The 16,631-nt window shown below is 44.5% G+C and overlaps 1 protein-coding gene across 1 annotated transcript; it reads right to left on the minus strand.

Annotated features, from left to right (window-relative positions):
- Positions 1-11,591: 11,591 nt before the first annotated feature.
- On the minus strand, positions 11,592-15,221 carry SSTR1 (somatostatin receptor 1). Its single transcript, XM_058540361.1, has one exon. The coding sequence runs from the start codon at positions 15,203-15,205 to the stop codon at positions 14,033-14,035; it is 1,173 nt and encodes a 390-aa protein (XP_058396344.1). The 5' UTR covers positions 15,206-15,221; the 3' UTR covers positions 11,592-14,032.
- Between the last annotated feature and the right edge of the window lie 1,410 nt (positions 15,222-16,631).

A 16,631-nucleotide genomic window follows, 5' to 3' on the forward strand; every position in this document is an offset into this window, starting at 1 on the left:
CAAATCCTGACTGCGTATTCTGCACTGCTTGGTTATCTTTATACTTTAATATATGCTCATTTTCCACTCTCCAAAATGAGAATATGTCACAATTTTCATATCTCCTCAAACTGCCACCCTCCATCCCAAGACGCAAATCACCCTCCGTGCCCCATTTCCTCAACCTTCCATAGGAGATGACGCGTGTCTGCTCCCACCAAAGCCAGGACTTGGGCGCACGCCTGCGAGCCTATTAATTTTCCCACTCCAGGACTCTCTTTCTGAAATGTTTCTTCTTTTCATCAACTTATCTTGCTGAACTGAATTATTCCCACTGGCATAAACATGTTCTCTTGATTTCTTCCTCCGGGTCCTGCCATATTTCTCAGCTCCCTTGTGGAGAAAAACTTTTCAGAAGTGTTGGTTGAAGCTGCTGTCTCTGTTTCCTCTACATTCGTTCCTCAGCCCACCCCAGCTCGCCTTTGGCCCCTGCTCCTCTGAAACTGTTGCGTGGGGTCAGCAACAACCCACGTTCTATCAGATTTGATGGTCACTGCAATGTCCTTATCTTACTGGGCTTCTCATAAGCATTTGACACAGGTGAGCACTCTTTATAGAAACTCTTTCCTCTCTTGGTTTTCCTCCTTCCTCACTGGCCTCTTCTCCTTTCCTGCTCATCTTCTGCTCAGTTCGTTCCTGGAATACATCATTCCCATATTAGGGCCTCAGCTGGAAACGCCTTTTCCCTCCATCTGTGAAATAAATGTGTATTTCTCAACATCGTCTCATTTTCATGCCAAAATATTGCTGACTGTGAGATTATTTATTTCTACTATAAACAGGACGAACGATATTCTACCCTAAGGAACAAAGACAGGGCTTTTCTGGCCAATATGGATGATGATTCATACTGGTTTCATAAAAAGGCAAATCCCAGGGTAAAAGAAAACACATTTTTGTGGAAATTTTCTCATAACACTTCAGTTGTGCGAAGCATTATTAACCGATATTACTCATTGAGGGACGTTAACCCTTATGAAGGACATTTGTCCGGTGATGAAACAAAATGAATACAATCCTTTTGGGCAAGATGTTAATTTAAGAATCCGCAATTGCGAATTTACTATCTAAAATGTGTAATTTTTATAAAAGAAATAAAACATTGTTGGGGACAAGCAATTGAAACAAAGATGCAGAACCAGGCTATTTACAAAGTCGTGTTATCACATCTTTGATTTTTAGGAATATTATTTGAGTTTTTAACTTACTGAACATAATATTAAAATATATGTTTTCTGGGCCGGCCCTGTGGTTTAGCGGTTAAGTGCGCGCGCTCCGCTGCCGGCAGCCCGGGTTCGATCCCGGGCACACACTGACGCACCGCTTCTCCGGCCATGCTGAGGCCGTGTCTCACATACAGCAACTAGAAGGATGTGCAGCTATGACATACAACTATCTACTGGGGCTTTGGGGGAAAAAATAAATAAATAAAATTAAAAAATATATATATATATGTTTTCTAACTCAAAAATAACCTGCAAGTGGTGATAAAATATGATAGTAAATGAGAATAAATAGGTGTGAATTTATTTAAAAAATTGTTCCTAGTACTAAAAAATTCTATGTATTACTAAAGACTATGAGAAATAAAGTAAGTGAAATTTGGCTCTTAAACATTGGTTTTCCTTCTCTAACACTTTTGACCAAAAAAGAAAAAAGATTTTCCTATTTCTAAAGAATTCTTTGCAAAATGTCTTGTATTTCACATTATTGGTCAATGTTTATTTTTCTTGTTTCATGCAGTTTATGGGAAACAAATGAAACACTACATTTATTTGAATTCTTCTTGGATGGTGAGCCTCTACACTTTTATACCTAGGCTAAATATTGCTCTAATATATTAAATGTAGACCTTACACTCTCCCTTTATAGTCTTATCTGTCATTTGATTTTTTTCCAAGTCATTAGTCCTCCATTTCATTCTTTTTATCGTGGCCTTAAATATCCAATGAGACCCTTTGATTTCTCATCTGAACACTAATAAACCACTCCTTTGAAGCTGCTTCAACACCGGCTGCACAGCCAGAATGATGGAGATAATAAAAGTTATTGTCATCATCACCACACTAGTCCCGCTGGTCATAACCACAACTTCCTCAGGCCTTAGCGTAGTCCCTGTTCCTTATAAGGTTAGTGAGCTGAAATAATCCGAGAAACGAAGTCTCTTTTTGCTCAGGGATCTCAAAGCACTTTGTAAACTTGACTTTTATATTGCATGTGATAATCACATGAGATAACTAGAAAAAGATTCAGAGGAAGAGGTTAAGGTTAAGCATGTTATACACTATTCAATTTTAAATAACTGATGGAGCATGAACTAAGACCCAAGGGAGTTTTGAAGGATATGGAAAGGAAAGCTACAGAATCTTCTGCATTCTCAGTCTGGTTGCCTTGAAGAGAAGTGTCTGCAGGAAGAATATAAAAGAGGAAGAACTTCAGAATGAACATTTTCCATCACGCTTGAAAATGATACCGGTAAAAGAGGGATTGGCAGCAATACTCTTATACTCGGGAGATTTACAGAAGGCTCTGAAGAGCCGTGAGGGGTGCCAGGGCACTCTGAGGATGGCATGGTGCAATTCGAAGGGCTGAAAAGGGCTCATTCTGCAAAATATACCTCCACCACTCATAGACTAATCACTGCACCCAAAATTCCTTCACTAGAAATGCAGTATTTTCCTTTATGAAGTCTTTTAAACCCATAGCTGAGATTCCCCAAATAACAGTTAGTAAAACCACCTATGTCAGAATCCCGTGGAAACCTTGTTTCCCATTGATGCCTCATTTTCAAGAGTTTCTTAAGCTGGACATTAGAAATCTGTATTTTTAAAAGACTTCTCAGGGGTGTTTGATGTGCAGCCAGGTTAGGGAACCATTGTTATCTCTCATTAAAAATCCAACACACTTAGGCTAAGGAATTAATAATTTGTCATTAATAATTTGTACTTTATAAAAATTATCTGATATCTGAGAGTGAGGTGCTCATGTGGGGAAGACTCCAAAAGACCAAAAGCAGGGAAAGAGATGTTCAAGAAGTAAACAATGGCCCCAATACTAACACTAATGACTTCAAAGCTTTGCCTTGTCCTAATACATTCCTCAATTTAATGTAATGATATCTTGCTAAATGCTTAGAAAACTCATCATGTGCCAAGTATTGTTCTCGGTACTTTACAAGTATTAACGTATTTAATCTTCTTAACAACCCCATGATGTAGGTACTACTATTTCCCCCATTTTACAGACGAACTAAAGCTAAAGGTGAAGACATGAACTCATTTCCCCGAGGTCATGCCATTAAGTGGCTGAGCTCCATGGTTCCTACTCCTGATCACTACTTACTGCTACCTCTCTGATGGAGGGCTAGGCACCAGGAATCAGAGAAAAATGGCCCTTAGGGAATTGATAGACTAATGGAAAGCACCATGGAAATCAGGTTCCTGCCATCTGTGCTTTAGGAAGAGAGAGCAAGAACTGAGTCTTGCTCAAGCAAATCCTGGTTGACCTACCATCCTCCTCGGTGCTGCCACCATCTTTGCAAGGACGCATCACTCGTCTTGCCAAACGCTTCCCTTTGATCTCACTTGCGCTTTGGTCAGAAAAACAATAGGAAAATTTGAATCTGTATTCAATTTAGAATGGAGTCCATTTTATTTCATTTCGAAATGAGATGTAACCAGATGTTGGTTGTGATGATTCTAGAAATTCTCACTTTGGGGAAGACGTTGCCATAGGGAAAGGATTAACTCAGAGGAATTGATGTTGTCATCAATTTTATTCTCATGGATCCATTCTTGGTTCACAAATGAGATGAGAGTTGCAGATGCAGGTGAGACAGCCCTCATTGGAAAGAAATACTAGGCAGACCCCAGCTTTAAAGTGTCCACAGCTGTTTGAAATTGTGCTTTGCATATTTACCTCTTTGTTTTTCGTGCGACTCCTTGTGCTCATGGATTCAATGAGATAATTTACAAGAAGAATTTTATAAGAAAATAAGTTTTTTTGTAGTTTTATAGTATCAGTTTTCAGTATTTAGGAAAGATGATTTTTTTTTCTGAGTGTCTCGTCTTTGCTTACCAGATTCTATTCACTTGAATAATTCAATGGATTCTATTTAATTGGTATCCTGATAAATGGCATGACCTCTTAATTGGGAAGAGTGCCACTTCCCAATGCTTTTCAATTACTTTACACTATTGTTACAGCAGAACAACTTACTAGTTTAAATAGAGAGGAAAAAAAATCCCGATTTGTTACTAATGTCCTAAAATATGTTTATAGTAGTTTGTAGGACTGAATTAATGTCACTTATCTAGAATTTTGCCTTTTGAAACTTCAGGGTTTTGCCCTATTCTAATGGCCAGTGAAGTTGTAGCATCAGATAATTATTTTAATGTTTCTTAATTATTTCATTCCTGATAATTAGAACATGTTTACTGTCTCCTTACAAGTGAAAAGGAGACCATTTCTGGTCTTCAGTGTTCTTGAACTATTGCTATCTCTATGACAGTTAAGTAAATGAAAAGGATTATTAAAGTGTGTAAAAAAAGGCTGAAAGGACTTGTTCTTCACTTTGGAAACATTATGGAACAGAAATTATTTTTATCCTCACTTTTCAGTTAAGAGGTATGAGGACGAGTATCCACGCATAATAACCTGCCCACGGTGACACAGCCAATGATTTTCAAAGCCAGGATCCTAAACTGTGCATTCTGATTCCCGATCCCACCTATTTAATCACTGTACTGTGGTGTCGCCCTCATTAGAGGAAGGAGCATGGATGGTGCAGCCTTAGACATACTAAAGGGAGTTCTTGACGTGAGCACAATTGACTTAGACGTGAAACTGGTGCTTCTCACAGGCAATCTGATTGTCTCTGTGGGAAACATTAAAGCTGCTTTAGTACTTACCAGTAATCTATTTCATTTTTCTCCTTTAGATACAGACCACGATTAGAGTGGCACATTTGACATTTTGGTTTTGGTCACCATGATTTATAAGCCTTGAGGCAATAGTCAAACTTTTCCCATTTCTATGTAGTTTGTGGAATGGAATCTGTGCCATTTAAAAGGACTTGGATATGAGAGAATGATCATGGTTCTTGGAGTCAATACGTCTGATTTTTAGTCCTGGTTCTGCCAAGTGCCGTGTTGGACAAGTTCTCTCTCTCTTTCTCCTTGTCTGTAAGAGAAATAAAGAGTTCTAGTTCATAGGAATCTTGGGGAAGACTAAATGAGGTCGCGTGTAAAGTATTCAGCAAAATGTGTCCCTTACAAAGTAGGTACTGAATAAATGTTACTTCTCTTTCCTTCCCTGCCTGCCCTGCTGCTGTATTTTAAACTCTGGTTACTGATAGTTTGATGTAACTGCTATGAAATCTGAGGGGAACTGAAACTGTCAGTCTAATTCATGGGAGTTGGTTATCTTCGCAATGGTGTTTCAGTCCCCAAATATGAGGCACAGAGATAATTGTAAGCCACAGTAAAACAGAAGGAATCTTACTCGGATATTATTTTACTAATCATTGAGACCTATCTCTGGCTGTAGTGGGCTACCTTATTTCTGTTATTTAAAACTGTATTTAAAGCAAATTTTCTGCCAATTACTTATGATAAAATGTAGCTTCAGAGCTGGCCCAACCAAACCTTTGTATATCACTTCCTGCATTGATCATGTATGTTCCTACTCGAGGCCATCTCAATATGCTTAACTGTGTGCTGCGTATGGCATTAAAATGCCGTTATCATCTTACTTTTAAATATATTTAAACAATGTCATTAATCTAATGGGAATGTAATAAATTGCTACTAATTTGGGTTGATGTCTAACTATTCTCATTTTAAAGCTGTAGAATCGGATGCACAGAGTGATTAATTTTCCTGAGGTCATATGGAACCTGTGGGTAATATTCATGAGATAGTTTGAATTTCCCAAATAAATATCACTAGTATTCTTTATCATAGAAAAAATATATTCTATAAGTAAAAATATTTTTTGCTCAACTTTCAGATGTGCTTACATGCAAAGAAATGAAGCAAAGTTTTGTATATTTAATCTAACACCATCCACTTAAGTATATGACTAAATCAAGTAGAAGCATTTTAAAACATGAATCACTTTAGTTCTCTACTTCCTCTTGTAGATATACTAATAATGATTAATAATAATAATAGAATATATCATCTATTAAAATACATATATGTATACTATGTCTCTCTCTCACTCTTGTTCTCTTTCTCTCTCTCTCTCTCTATATATATGGCTCCCGGATCTGTACTAGGCAATTGTAGATGATTCTAGATGATTCTTATTTATTTTCATTTTTGCCACATATCATACCAGTCATTATATACTTTGGGTAATTGTCTCACTTTTCTTCTTGGGATCCACCCCCACTGCACCTCCCACTTCTGGGCAGAGATGACACTCCCAGCTCCGGGGATAAAATGTAGCACCCAGCCCCAGCCAACCACATTTCCCAGGCATGGCTAACGGGTTCAGGGGTAGATACTGTCAAGGTCTGGAATTTGATTTTACTTTACTTTACTTACAAGCTGATAAGTTAGTCTGTTACCACTTCATAGATGCTGGCAGAAGACGCAAGATTTCTGGATCAGAGACAAAGGACTTCATTACTTATGGTGCAGCCAGTAAGCAACATGATTTGCATTGGTTCCTTTTTCCCCTGATTCCCATGGGGGTGATGCAGTGTGAGAGCAAGTGGATGCTATGCAGCAGTGGTCTGTGTCACAGCTGAAGGACACTGATCTTGGGAAACCACCACTTTATAGCAAGCAGTAATCAAGCCTTCTCTGTCCCTAAAAGAGACAGTACCTGACTGCTCAAGATTGCTTGCTGCAAACACAGCTTTGAGAAATAATCCGGGTAAAGAGTGGTCAGGGCCTCAGGTTATTGGCATACCCAGCAAGATGTATGAAGGGTGAGAGACCCATGGAGGGGTGCCTCCCGGCAAATAACAGATCTCAGACAGTCCAATTAGAGAGAATCATTTTTACTCTTTCCCCTGAAATTTGAACCTGGAAAAATGTTATGTTTCAGTTACTGCAGCTGTCTTGTAATTACAAACAAATAGCCAATCTGAAAATGGAGCCAACAGAGCAAAAGTCAGAGCTGAGAAAAGGAGACTGAAAAAAAGATCGTCCCGAGTCACGGATTGAGTACACCCAAAAGACAGATCTTCCTCAAGACTTTCAGTTATGTGAGCTAATTACGTTTTCATTCACTCACAACTAAAAGAGTTCTGATTGATTTGGCATTTGACATACACTGTCTCGCCACGATAGCCCTATAAAGGAGGTATCATTATCTTGATCTAATGGAGCAAAATGTGCATCATGGTGATTAACTTGCCCAGTATCACACAGTGAATAAAGCAGAGCCATGGCTGCTGATGGCAAACTCCATGCTCTTAACACTCAAACCATTAGTTCTCAGACCTTACTGTAACTTAGAAACACCAAGAAACACCTCAGACCTAATGAATCAAAATCTCTGTGGTGGAGCATAGATATATGCATTTTTATAAGTTCTTGGGTGATTCTGATGCAGGGCTCATGGACCACTTGTTAAGAAATATTTGCCTTAGAAAAAGATATGATTTCAAAGATACTGCTGCCTGATGTTCTGATACTATGTCCTTATTAAAAAGCCTTGCTTCTGGAAGATAACACTTGAAGCCTTGTCAGTGATCTAAACCACAAATCAAAGGAAATCCTTTTCTGAGAAGAGCTCTGTTGGGAGAAGTGGGAACAGTCAGGAAACAGAGGGTCCTGAGCTGGGGGAGAAGGGGTAGGAAATGGGAACTTAAAAGGAAAACAGAGTCTTAAAGTTCTATTTCATCAATTATTACCTGAGAAGTTCCTTTTTGTTTAATTAATTAGGGAGAGGTGTGTGTGTTTCAGTTTGGATCCCACACAGAGTTTATATATGGGGAGGCTTGAGAGTCTTTTGAAAAAGACATACAGACATCTACTTGATTTGCTAGTTACAGTGCCTCATTGGACATGAAGGAGAATGTTTAATTTAATTATTGACTCTGAATAGACATTTTGCCACTGCTAATGATATTAGCTAGATTAACGCATTGTTCAAGGGTTATAGCGACAGAAAGAACACAGTGAGAGCTACTGTTCATCAATATTTGGACAGCCTTTCCCAGAATAGTTATGTAAGTCCATGTGCTATCGTGAAATATTTTCCTGCTTGCCTATCATGTCTTAGATTTCTCTCTCTCTCTCTTTAAATTTAAGTGGAGTATTGGCTGTCTTTTGATACAAGTATTAGTATTGTGAAAGTCAGAGCTATTTCTGTGCATGAAATTCTACAGTGTCTCCATGATGTGTCCTCCTCCAAGTGGACTCTGACATATAGTAAGTCTTTCTTAAATTTTAAAGCTGGGAGTAACTGAGGTCTTCCCCTAAAACCAGTCTGGACACGTAGGTGCTGAGGAGGGGTACGAGTTGAGCCCCACTGCAGAGATAATATGTTAGCTCATAGCATTCCCTACTCTCATTTCCTTTTATACTTCTCAAAATTGAAGACTTGAATCAATCTGGCTTAAGACATATTTATTTTTAGAGTTTTAAGTTCATTATTACTCCAAAGAATTTTGGTAGCATGCCTGTAGTCTCCGTCTTAAATGCATGTAATATTTCCAGCTTTTGGCTAGTAAGATTGAGTTTAATATGTGTTTTGACAATAACTAAGTTCATCATCAAAGTGAACATTTTACCAAAGGACTTTTTAAAGATTATATCTCCTTTCTAGATGATGCCCCTCTCTGCCCAACATTTTGACAAGCAGTTATTTTGATATTTTAGTTTGAACTGGTTACTTCTCCTCACAGTCCTCCTCAACTATGTCATCGTTGCATGAGAAACAATGAATGAGATAAAGAAACACGTTCTTTTTCTTTATAGTTGAAATCAGAAGCTGGACTGTATCTGATCATCCTTAACACAGTCCTTTCATGAGTGTATTCACTATAATACTCTGTGTCCAGATGTTTAACAAAATAATAAATGCTCACTTACAACATTATCTCTGTACCTGCTTTTCTCTAGGGAAACCACGTCACAGTCTTGAACCTGTCTGCCTTCTTGTAAAGCCAACAAACTGAATGTGTTAAATGAAAAGCCAGATATCCATCTGAATATGTGGAAGAGGTTCTCATTAGCTCAAAGGTGTACAGTGCAACAAGAAAGCAGCATAGACTTTGCAAGACTTTATTTTTTTAAGCCCACACACTGTAACAACTATGTGAACATCTGTCAATCATTTCAGTTGAGTACCTAACCTCTCTGATGTGGTACATTGGAGTAAAGAAGGTAATGAGCAAGATCTGTAAAACATAATGCCACTACCAAAGTGTTTTTTTAGAAGACTGATGTAAATGTGACATCTCTAGTATTTGTTTAAAATAAGTTGGAAATATATCACAATTTTTAAAAAAATGCATTTTCTACACTATTCTCCAGGAGAATTCCTTGCCTTTTTTCTCAGCCCAAAACCATACATTCAGCATTTTGTACAGTGGTCAAGGTTAAATTGGATGAGACATCAAAGGTTTTCAAACATGATCCTTTTGGGGGGTATTGTGTGAGAAGATGGCCTGAGAAACTCTACCCTGGGAACACAGAGGTCACCAGTAAGAGAGATTATAGTTCATAGACACTAAACTGATACATTGTAACTTCCCCCATAAATCATGTTTCGTTGTGGCCTCTCATCCTGAGGCAAGGCTCAGCACCTTAGGACAGGGGAGGGCTTGTCTTCAACTTCTAGGCAGTGCAAAAAGGCTTGGCAATCAGGTGAGGTGGTGGGATTGGGGGCGTCACAGAGATTTGATAAATCTTTTTTTTCTGCTTCAGCACATCAAAGGCTAGGACTGAAAGACTCAACTCTGATGTTTTTCCTCTAGTGCAAAGAGGATGTGGAATGTTTTTAGTAACATTCCACATCCTCTTTGCACTAGAGGAAAAAAAAAAGTAGAGGTGGAGGAGGGTAAGGAGAGATGTAAAAGACCTGAGACAGAGCCATAGAAAAAGACATCAGACAGCGGAGATCCTGAGAGTCACCAGTCTAGAGCCACCCTAGAGTCCTTCTAGCCACTGAGCCCAGAGGCTCACCATGGGGCGGCCTGGGGCAGGGTGAGATCACGCCTAGGCAGAGGCTGGGGCCGGCCACCAGGTTAGTGGCTGCATGAGGGCTGGGAAGGCACTGAGAGGCTGCAGCCCACAGGAGCTGAGAAGCAGCCTTCGCCAAGCTGAGAGGCTCCGGAAGCTGCAGATTTCAACAAACTGCAACCACGAAGCATCAGGTGGACAAACGGCCTGGCTCCAGAGAGCAAAGGGCAGAGAGGGCCCCTTTCCCAAGAACGCCACCTCAACCCCTCCTCCACTAGGATGCATAAAGCTTCTTCCCAATATTTACTCCAAATGATTTTAGGGATGACGAAAGAGGAAGAGGAGGCCAGCCAAGAGACTGTCTAAATTTATTTAAATGAAATTTTGAAATCTTCTGAAAATGGCTACATATTTACATTATCAGCCCAATTGGATGTTTAAACACTTATTTAATTTTTACTTCCAGCTAACCAGTCTGAAGGGGCTTGGAATAATATTCAGATTAGTTAAAACCAAAATAACAAAATGTGTTTCTCTGCACATCTAAGTCATGAGTTCAATTTGCCATCTTGTTATAGCTTTTAAAAATAATCAAAGGGAAATAAAAGACAAAAGTCCAGCTATCCTTAGTCATATTGAGAAAATGTATAGAACTATAAAGCCTAGAGCTACAGGGCATTTGAAGGCATTTGAAACCCCCATCCCCCACTTTGGTTCAGGAGTCACTGCTATCGTCTGCTTGGAAAATATTCTTTTCCATTCATTTTGCTGTAAAAATAAAACTGCTCTAAAAAATAAAGTCTGTTAAAAAAAAAAAAAAAACTCCTCTAGTCCCTTCTTAAATTTTTCTAGGGATGGAAATGGCCATCACTGATCAAAGCATAAAATATGTCTTTCTTCTTTTATGTTGAAATCTGATTTTTCTGTTTCTTTATCCATTGCCCTCCGGAACACCTTTAGGCAATCTCCCCCCCTCCCTTTTTTTTTCCTTCCATTATCTTTCCCCGGGATGTAAATCAGCAATTACTTAGCTCCCACAACAAAGTCTGAGATCATAAATGAGGGCAGACAGTAATTTAATCTGTGAGAGATTGAGATGTTATATAGTTCGTTTGGTGACAACAGCAAACCACAGGCGGTGCAACCGAGGGCACTGTTTCCTATTCATACTGATTCAAAAGTTTTTTTTCTCTCTCTCTAAGCTAACAGGCTTTTCTTTTTAAAAAAATAATTCAAGTATAACCTCAATCTTAGTAAAATTTCCAAAGGTAATCTGAAACCTTTCTTCTTAAAATCCAAGAGAAATATAAAGCAACCAAGCCAGTGTGTGTGTGTGTGTGTGTGTGTGTGTGTTTCCAAGCAATCCATTGAAACAGTCAAATGGCAAAGTCAGACAACATGCAACAACATAACACATCTGTTTATTTAGTTAATATTACCATGGTAACAGGTTAAGAGCACTAGATTTGTACCCTCTTACAAGAGTAACGATCAAGATTTTGATTTGTAAATTTCACTGTTCTTAACCATTAAAAATCTATTTTCCAAAGGAGTAATAATATATATCATTATTAAGGGACAGATCTAAACTTTCTGATTTATGACCAAAAGCATATTTGTTCATTACTTTAAACAAAACATTAGGGACATTTTAACTCTTGGTTACTGCTTTCAGGAAAGTACAAGCTTCTTGAAGCAAATATACACAAAACATCTTTTTCCATAGTGATTTCAACCATTGTGTATCATGTCAGTGAAAGAACCTGAGAGTCCCAGAGTTAGTATCTCCCAATGGTTGTGATACACTCTGGCTTACTTAAATAATCAGCCAACGAGCATGTATTTAGTGCCTACTATGTACAAGCCAGCATACGAAAGCAGTTCAGGAAATACAAAGAAGTCAAATTATTGGTCCATGCCCTGCTCAGGCTTCCAATGTAGTTGGTAAGATTAAACAGAGACACAAATGACTCTACTTTAACGTCCTCAAAAGAAGTGACGATGGTAACTAGACTGTATGTTAGAACCATCTATGCTGGAACCTAGAGGAAGCACGGACATGAGCAGGGGCATCCTCAGCGCTGATTAAACACTGTCTGAATCAGATTTCTCACTTCCAGGTTTGAGGGCTGCTTGAACCCCTTTATCTGAAAAATCTGACAGTGTTCCAGCCAGTCTCGCACCTGTCACCGTCAGCGGCTGTATTTGGCAATCGTTTCATGGACTCATGACGAAAGGGCAAGATAAACAAAGATGTATGATACGTGATACGATTTGAATATACTTAAATCATATGTACGGCGATGCTGAAAGCTAGGAGTTCAAGACTGTCCGCTCTGCATAGGAGGAGGCTAACTCACCTTATCATTTATTTATTGCAAGACAAGAAACTACACAAGAAAAGTATGAAGAACTCTCCAAACTTCACCGGACACAAGCGAAAATACATAGGCTAGAGGAAAGGATAAGAAAAGATGGCCCAGCAAAGAGGAGAGGTTTTGAGCGGGCGTTGGGGAGAGAGCTTCCCCCCACCGCCACCTTCATCCTCACCCCCAGTGTCCTGAAGAAAAGGCCCTGGGCTAGCCGGGTAGAGAAAAGGAAAGCAGAGACGCGTGTCCAAACACCGCAAATAAATAAATAAATATGGTAAACAAGAAAATAACTTATTAGGCACCGCTGGAAAGGCAGCGACCCTCAGGGGCCGGGCGGGCCGCACTCTCTAGCCTGCAGGCGGCGGCGACGCGGTCGGGATCAGCCAAGGATCCGAAGGTGCCACCCGAGTTCCCAGCCCCGGTGCCGGGTCTTCGAGACAAACCGGAGCAGGAAACCGACTCTGTGGTTACTCTTAGATCTGCATCCCAGAAGCTTGGGTGAGGGAGAAAGCCTAGTGTAGCTGCAGCCACGCTCCCAGGCGCCCTCGAGCAAGTGCCTGCCCTGCCTGGCCTCACGCGGACCAGCGTCCCGGGAGCGCCCCGCACTTGGTCTTTGAAACCAAAAGTGCCGGTTGCGAGCCCAGCGGGAGGGTGGCTTCCGTTACAACCGCTCCACACCCAAACCCCGGAGTCTTCTAAAAACCCCTCGGTGGCTTGTTCTCAGCTCCTTTATGCTCCAAAGGGAGATTTGGATGGGGACTGCAGAAAGCCTGGGGTTCGAAGCGCGGGACCGATTTTTCTAAGCACCTGGCTCCGCTCTGGGTGCAGTGGGACTGGTGGAGGGGCTCGGGCAAGGGCGCTTCACGGAGCAGGAGAAAAGACCAGCTGCCTAGTTCATTCTCAAGTCCGACTTCCCTTAAAGCAGGGCTGCGCAAAAGGAGAGCCTGGTTCTCCGGACTCCGCTAGGGGCACTAGGCACAACCAGGCGAGGGGAGGGGCAGGAGAGAGCGAGGCTAAGGGGGAGCTGGGGACTCACCCCGAGGGAAACCCGTGGCGGTAACCGTGGCTCAGCTTAAACAAACAGAAATTACGGCTGGGGGAGCTGAGGGTCAGGCTGAGTGGGCGACGTTAATGAGTTCATGATCCGCACCGGCAGGACCCGGCGGAAGGAAAGCTCGAAGTTGCAGAATGGGGAGCATAGAGGGGTGCAGAAGAGCAAGAGCAGTAGAGGAAGGAGCGAAAGCAGGAGACGGAGGAAAAAGGGGCCCGCAAGCCTTCCCAGTGTATAAGCATAGCGCCCAATTCCACCTTTGTCGCCCGACTTTCCCGGGTCTCTCCACCCAGGGCGCACAGCGTCCTAGCCCCACTTTGCCTCATAACACCCTGACGCCCCGGTTACTTTCATCTCTCTCACCCGGCGTCCCTTTCTCCTCATCTTCCCCCTCCCTTGGCACAGGGCCCCTGCGAAGCCAGCGCTCAGAGAGTCGTGATCCGGGATGTGCAGGTGCCATTACGGAAGACGCCTCCAGACTCCAGGTTCTCAGGCTGGAAGTCCTCCACGCTGTAGGCGCGACTCTTGAGGGCGGTGGCGTAGTAGTCGACCGGTTCCTCCACGGCGTTGTCCATCCAGCTGAGGCACAGGATGCGCTGGAAAGAGCGCTTGAAGTTGTCCGAAAGGAAACCATAGAGGATGGGGTTGGCGCAGCTGTTGGCGTAGCCAAGGATCACCGACAGCTGGCTCACCGTGGCGTCGTCCTGCTCTGCGAACACGTTGACCAGCTGCACGACATAGAAAGGCATCCAGCAGATGACAAACACCATCACCACCATCATCACCATCAGGGTGATCTTGCGCTCCGAGCGCTTGCGCTGCTGCCAGCCGGCCTTGAGGGCCACCATGCGCATTTTGGCGATGATGAGCACATAGCACAGGCAGATGGCCCCAACGGGCAGCAGGAAGCCCATAAGAAACGTGTACAACACGAAGCCCACCAGCCAGCGCTGGGCAGGCTCCGGCATGAGCATGTTGCAGGCCACCGTGCCATCACTGTTGGCCGCCGTGCGCGAGAAGACCACGATGGGAAGGATGACGAGTAGCGAGAGCACCCACACGCCGAGATTCACCACCTTGGCCACGGTGGGCCGGCGGTAGCGCGCAGCCTTGATGGGGTGCACTACGGCCACGTAGCGGTCCACGCTGAGCACAGTCAGACAGTAGATGCTGGTGAACATGTTGACTGCGTCCACGCTGAGCACGAGGCGGCAGAGAAGCGCGCCGAAAGGCCAGTGTCGAAGCAACGTGGAGGTGACAAGGAAGGGCACGCTGAGCATGAGCAGCTCATCGGCGATGGCCAGGTTGAGGATGTAGATGTTGGTGGCCGTCTTCATCTTGGCATAGCGGAGGATCACGTAGATGACCATGGAGTTCCCACACAGCCCCACGAGGCACACCACGGAATAGATGAAAGAGATGAGGATGGCGCTGCCCTGGCCCTCGCTCAAGGTCCCGTTCTGGGACGCATTTCGCCCCGGTTCCTCCATGCTGTCCGCAGCTCCGGCCCCGGGGCCCCTGCTGCCGCCTCCTTCACCACAGCTGCCCGGGCTGGGGCTAGGAGAGGAGGGAGAGGAGGCGGTGCCATTGGGGAACATCTCAGCTGGTGGGGCCCGATGGGGCTGCCGAGGCTGGAGCGCTCTCTTCGCGCCCCTGCTGCTTGCGCCCTCACTTGGCACCCCGGCCGCCCTCTCGCAGCTCACAGCCGCCGCGCGCTTCGGGGGAGCGCGCCGCGGCTGCAGGGAGCGCGGCTCCGACCCGCGCCGGCGGGGCGCATCGCCCAGCGGCTGCCTGCGCCCAGCCGCTTGCCGCTCCGGGGCGCCTGGGCACACGCGAGCGTGGAGAGGGGAGGCCGAGAGGCTGGAGCCCCGCGCGGCACAGCCATTAACTAGCGCGGCCCTGGGCTGGTGAATGATTACTAGGCACCACCAGCGCGTCAGCAGCTACGAAAAGGGAGGAGGGGGGAGAAAAAGAGGGAGGAAGGCGATATAGGTGGCTTATTACCCCCCGCCCAGTGTTTTTCTTTCCTAGTCCTGCGCTAGGATCAACTAGAGCAGCTGCTTCCGGGGTTCCCCTGCAGCACCCTTTACCCACCCCTCAGGGGGACCTGGGGAGTTTCTCCACCGTCCTGGAGAGTGGGAGGAGACCAAAGATCTGGATTCCGTCCCATCCCACCCGGCTCCAGTCCAAAGCGAAGACTGAAGTAGACCTCAGGCACTGATGTCTGGAGTTCATCTCAGGTTCCCTCAGTTGCTGCCCAGCCCTGAGGGACCCCAAGTCCCCTTCGGTTCCATCGTCCCAGGCCCTAAACCCCAGCCCCCGGCCCCGTTGGCCCTGCCCCTCAGACCCGCCGCGGAAGCTCCCGGCCCTCCTTACCCAGGGCGCGCTGCCTCCAGACCGCCGCGTAGATGGCGCGTGCAAAGTGCCGGTGCGGTCTGGTAGCGCGGTGACGTTCTTCGCGGGGTCACACTCCTTTCTTTGGGCCTGACCCGGGCACAGGCGCCCACACCGATTCTCTTAGAGTCGCAGAAACTGGCCCCAAGCCGCGAGCGTTAGGAGGGGGAAGGACAACAACCGCGCATCAGGGGCTTCTGCGTTACAACGCCGCAGGCAGCCCTTCTCGGGCGGGAGCGTTCAGGGGCCTGAGTAAACCATCGCGAATCTCTATTAATGAAGCTTGTCGTGCCCAGAGCCCCCTGCGTCTCCCGGAGGAAGATCGACTGCAGAAAGGAGGACGCGCGACTGGGAGTGCGGAAGGAGCCCGAGGCTCCCTCCCGAACGCGCCGGGCGCGGTGTTGGAAATCCATCGAGGTGTTCGCTGGGGCAGATGCGGCTGCGCCGCTGGGACAGGCTCCGCCCGCGTCCCTGCCGTACTTTGTACCCGGGAGAGTTGGCGGGCCCGGGGGAGCGAGTGTAAAGGCCCGGCGAGCGGGGAGGCCCACTCCCCCAAATCCACGCGGGGCCGGCAGTGCTGCTGACTAGACCTGTCACCAACTCCAGGACCGGCAGGACAGCCTTTGAGTC

The sequence above is a fragment of the Diceros bicornis genome, chromosome 5 (assembly GCF_020826845.1).
Source record: "Diceros bicornis minor isolate mBicDic1 chromosome 5, mDicBic1.mat.cur, whole genome shotgun sequence".
Taxonomy (NCBI): Eukaryota; Metazoa; Chordata; class Mammalia; order Perissodactyla; family Rhinocerotidae; genus Diceros; species Diceros bicornis.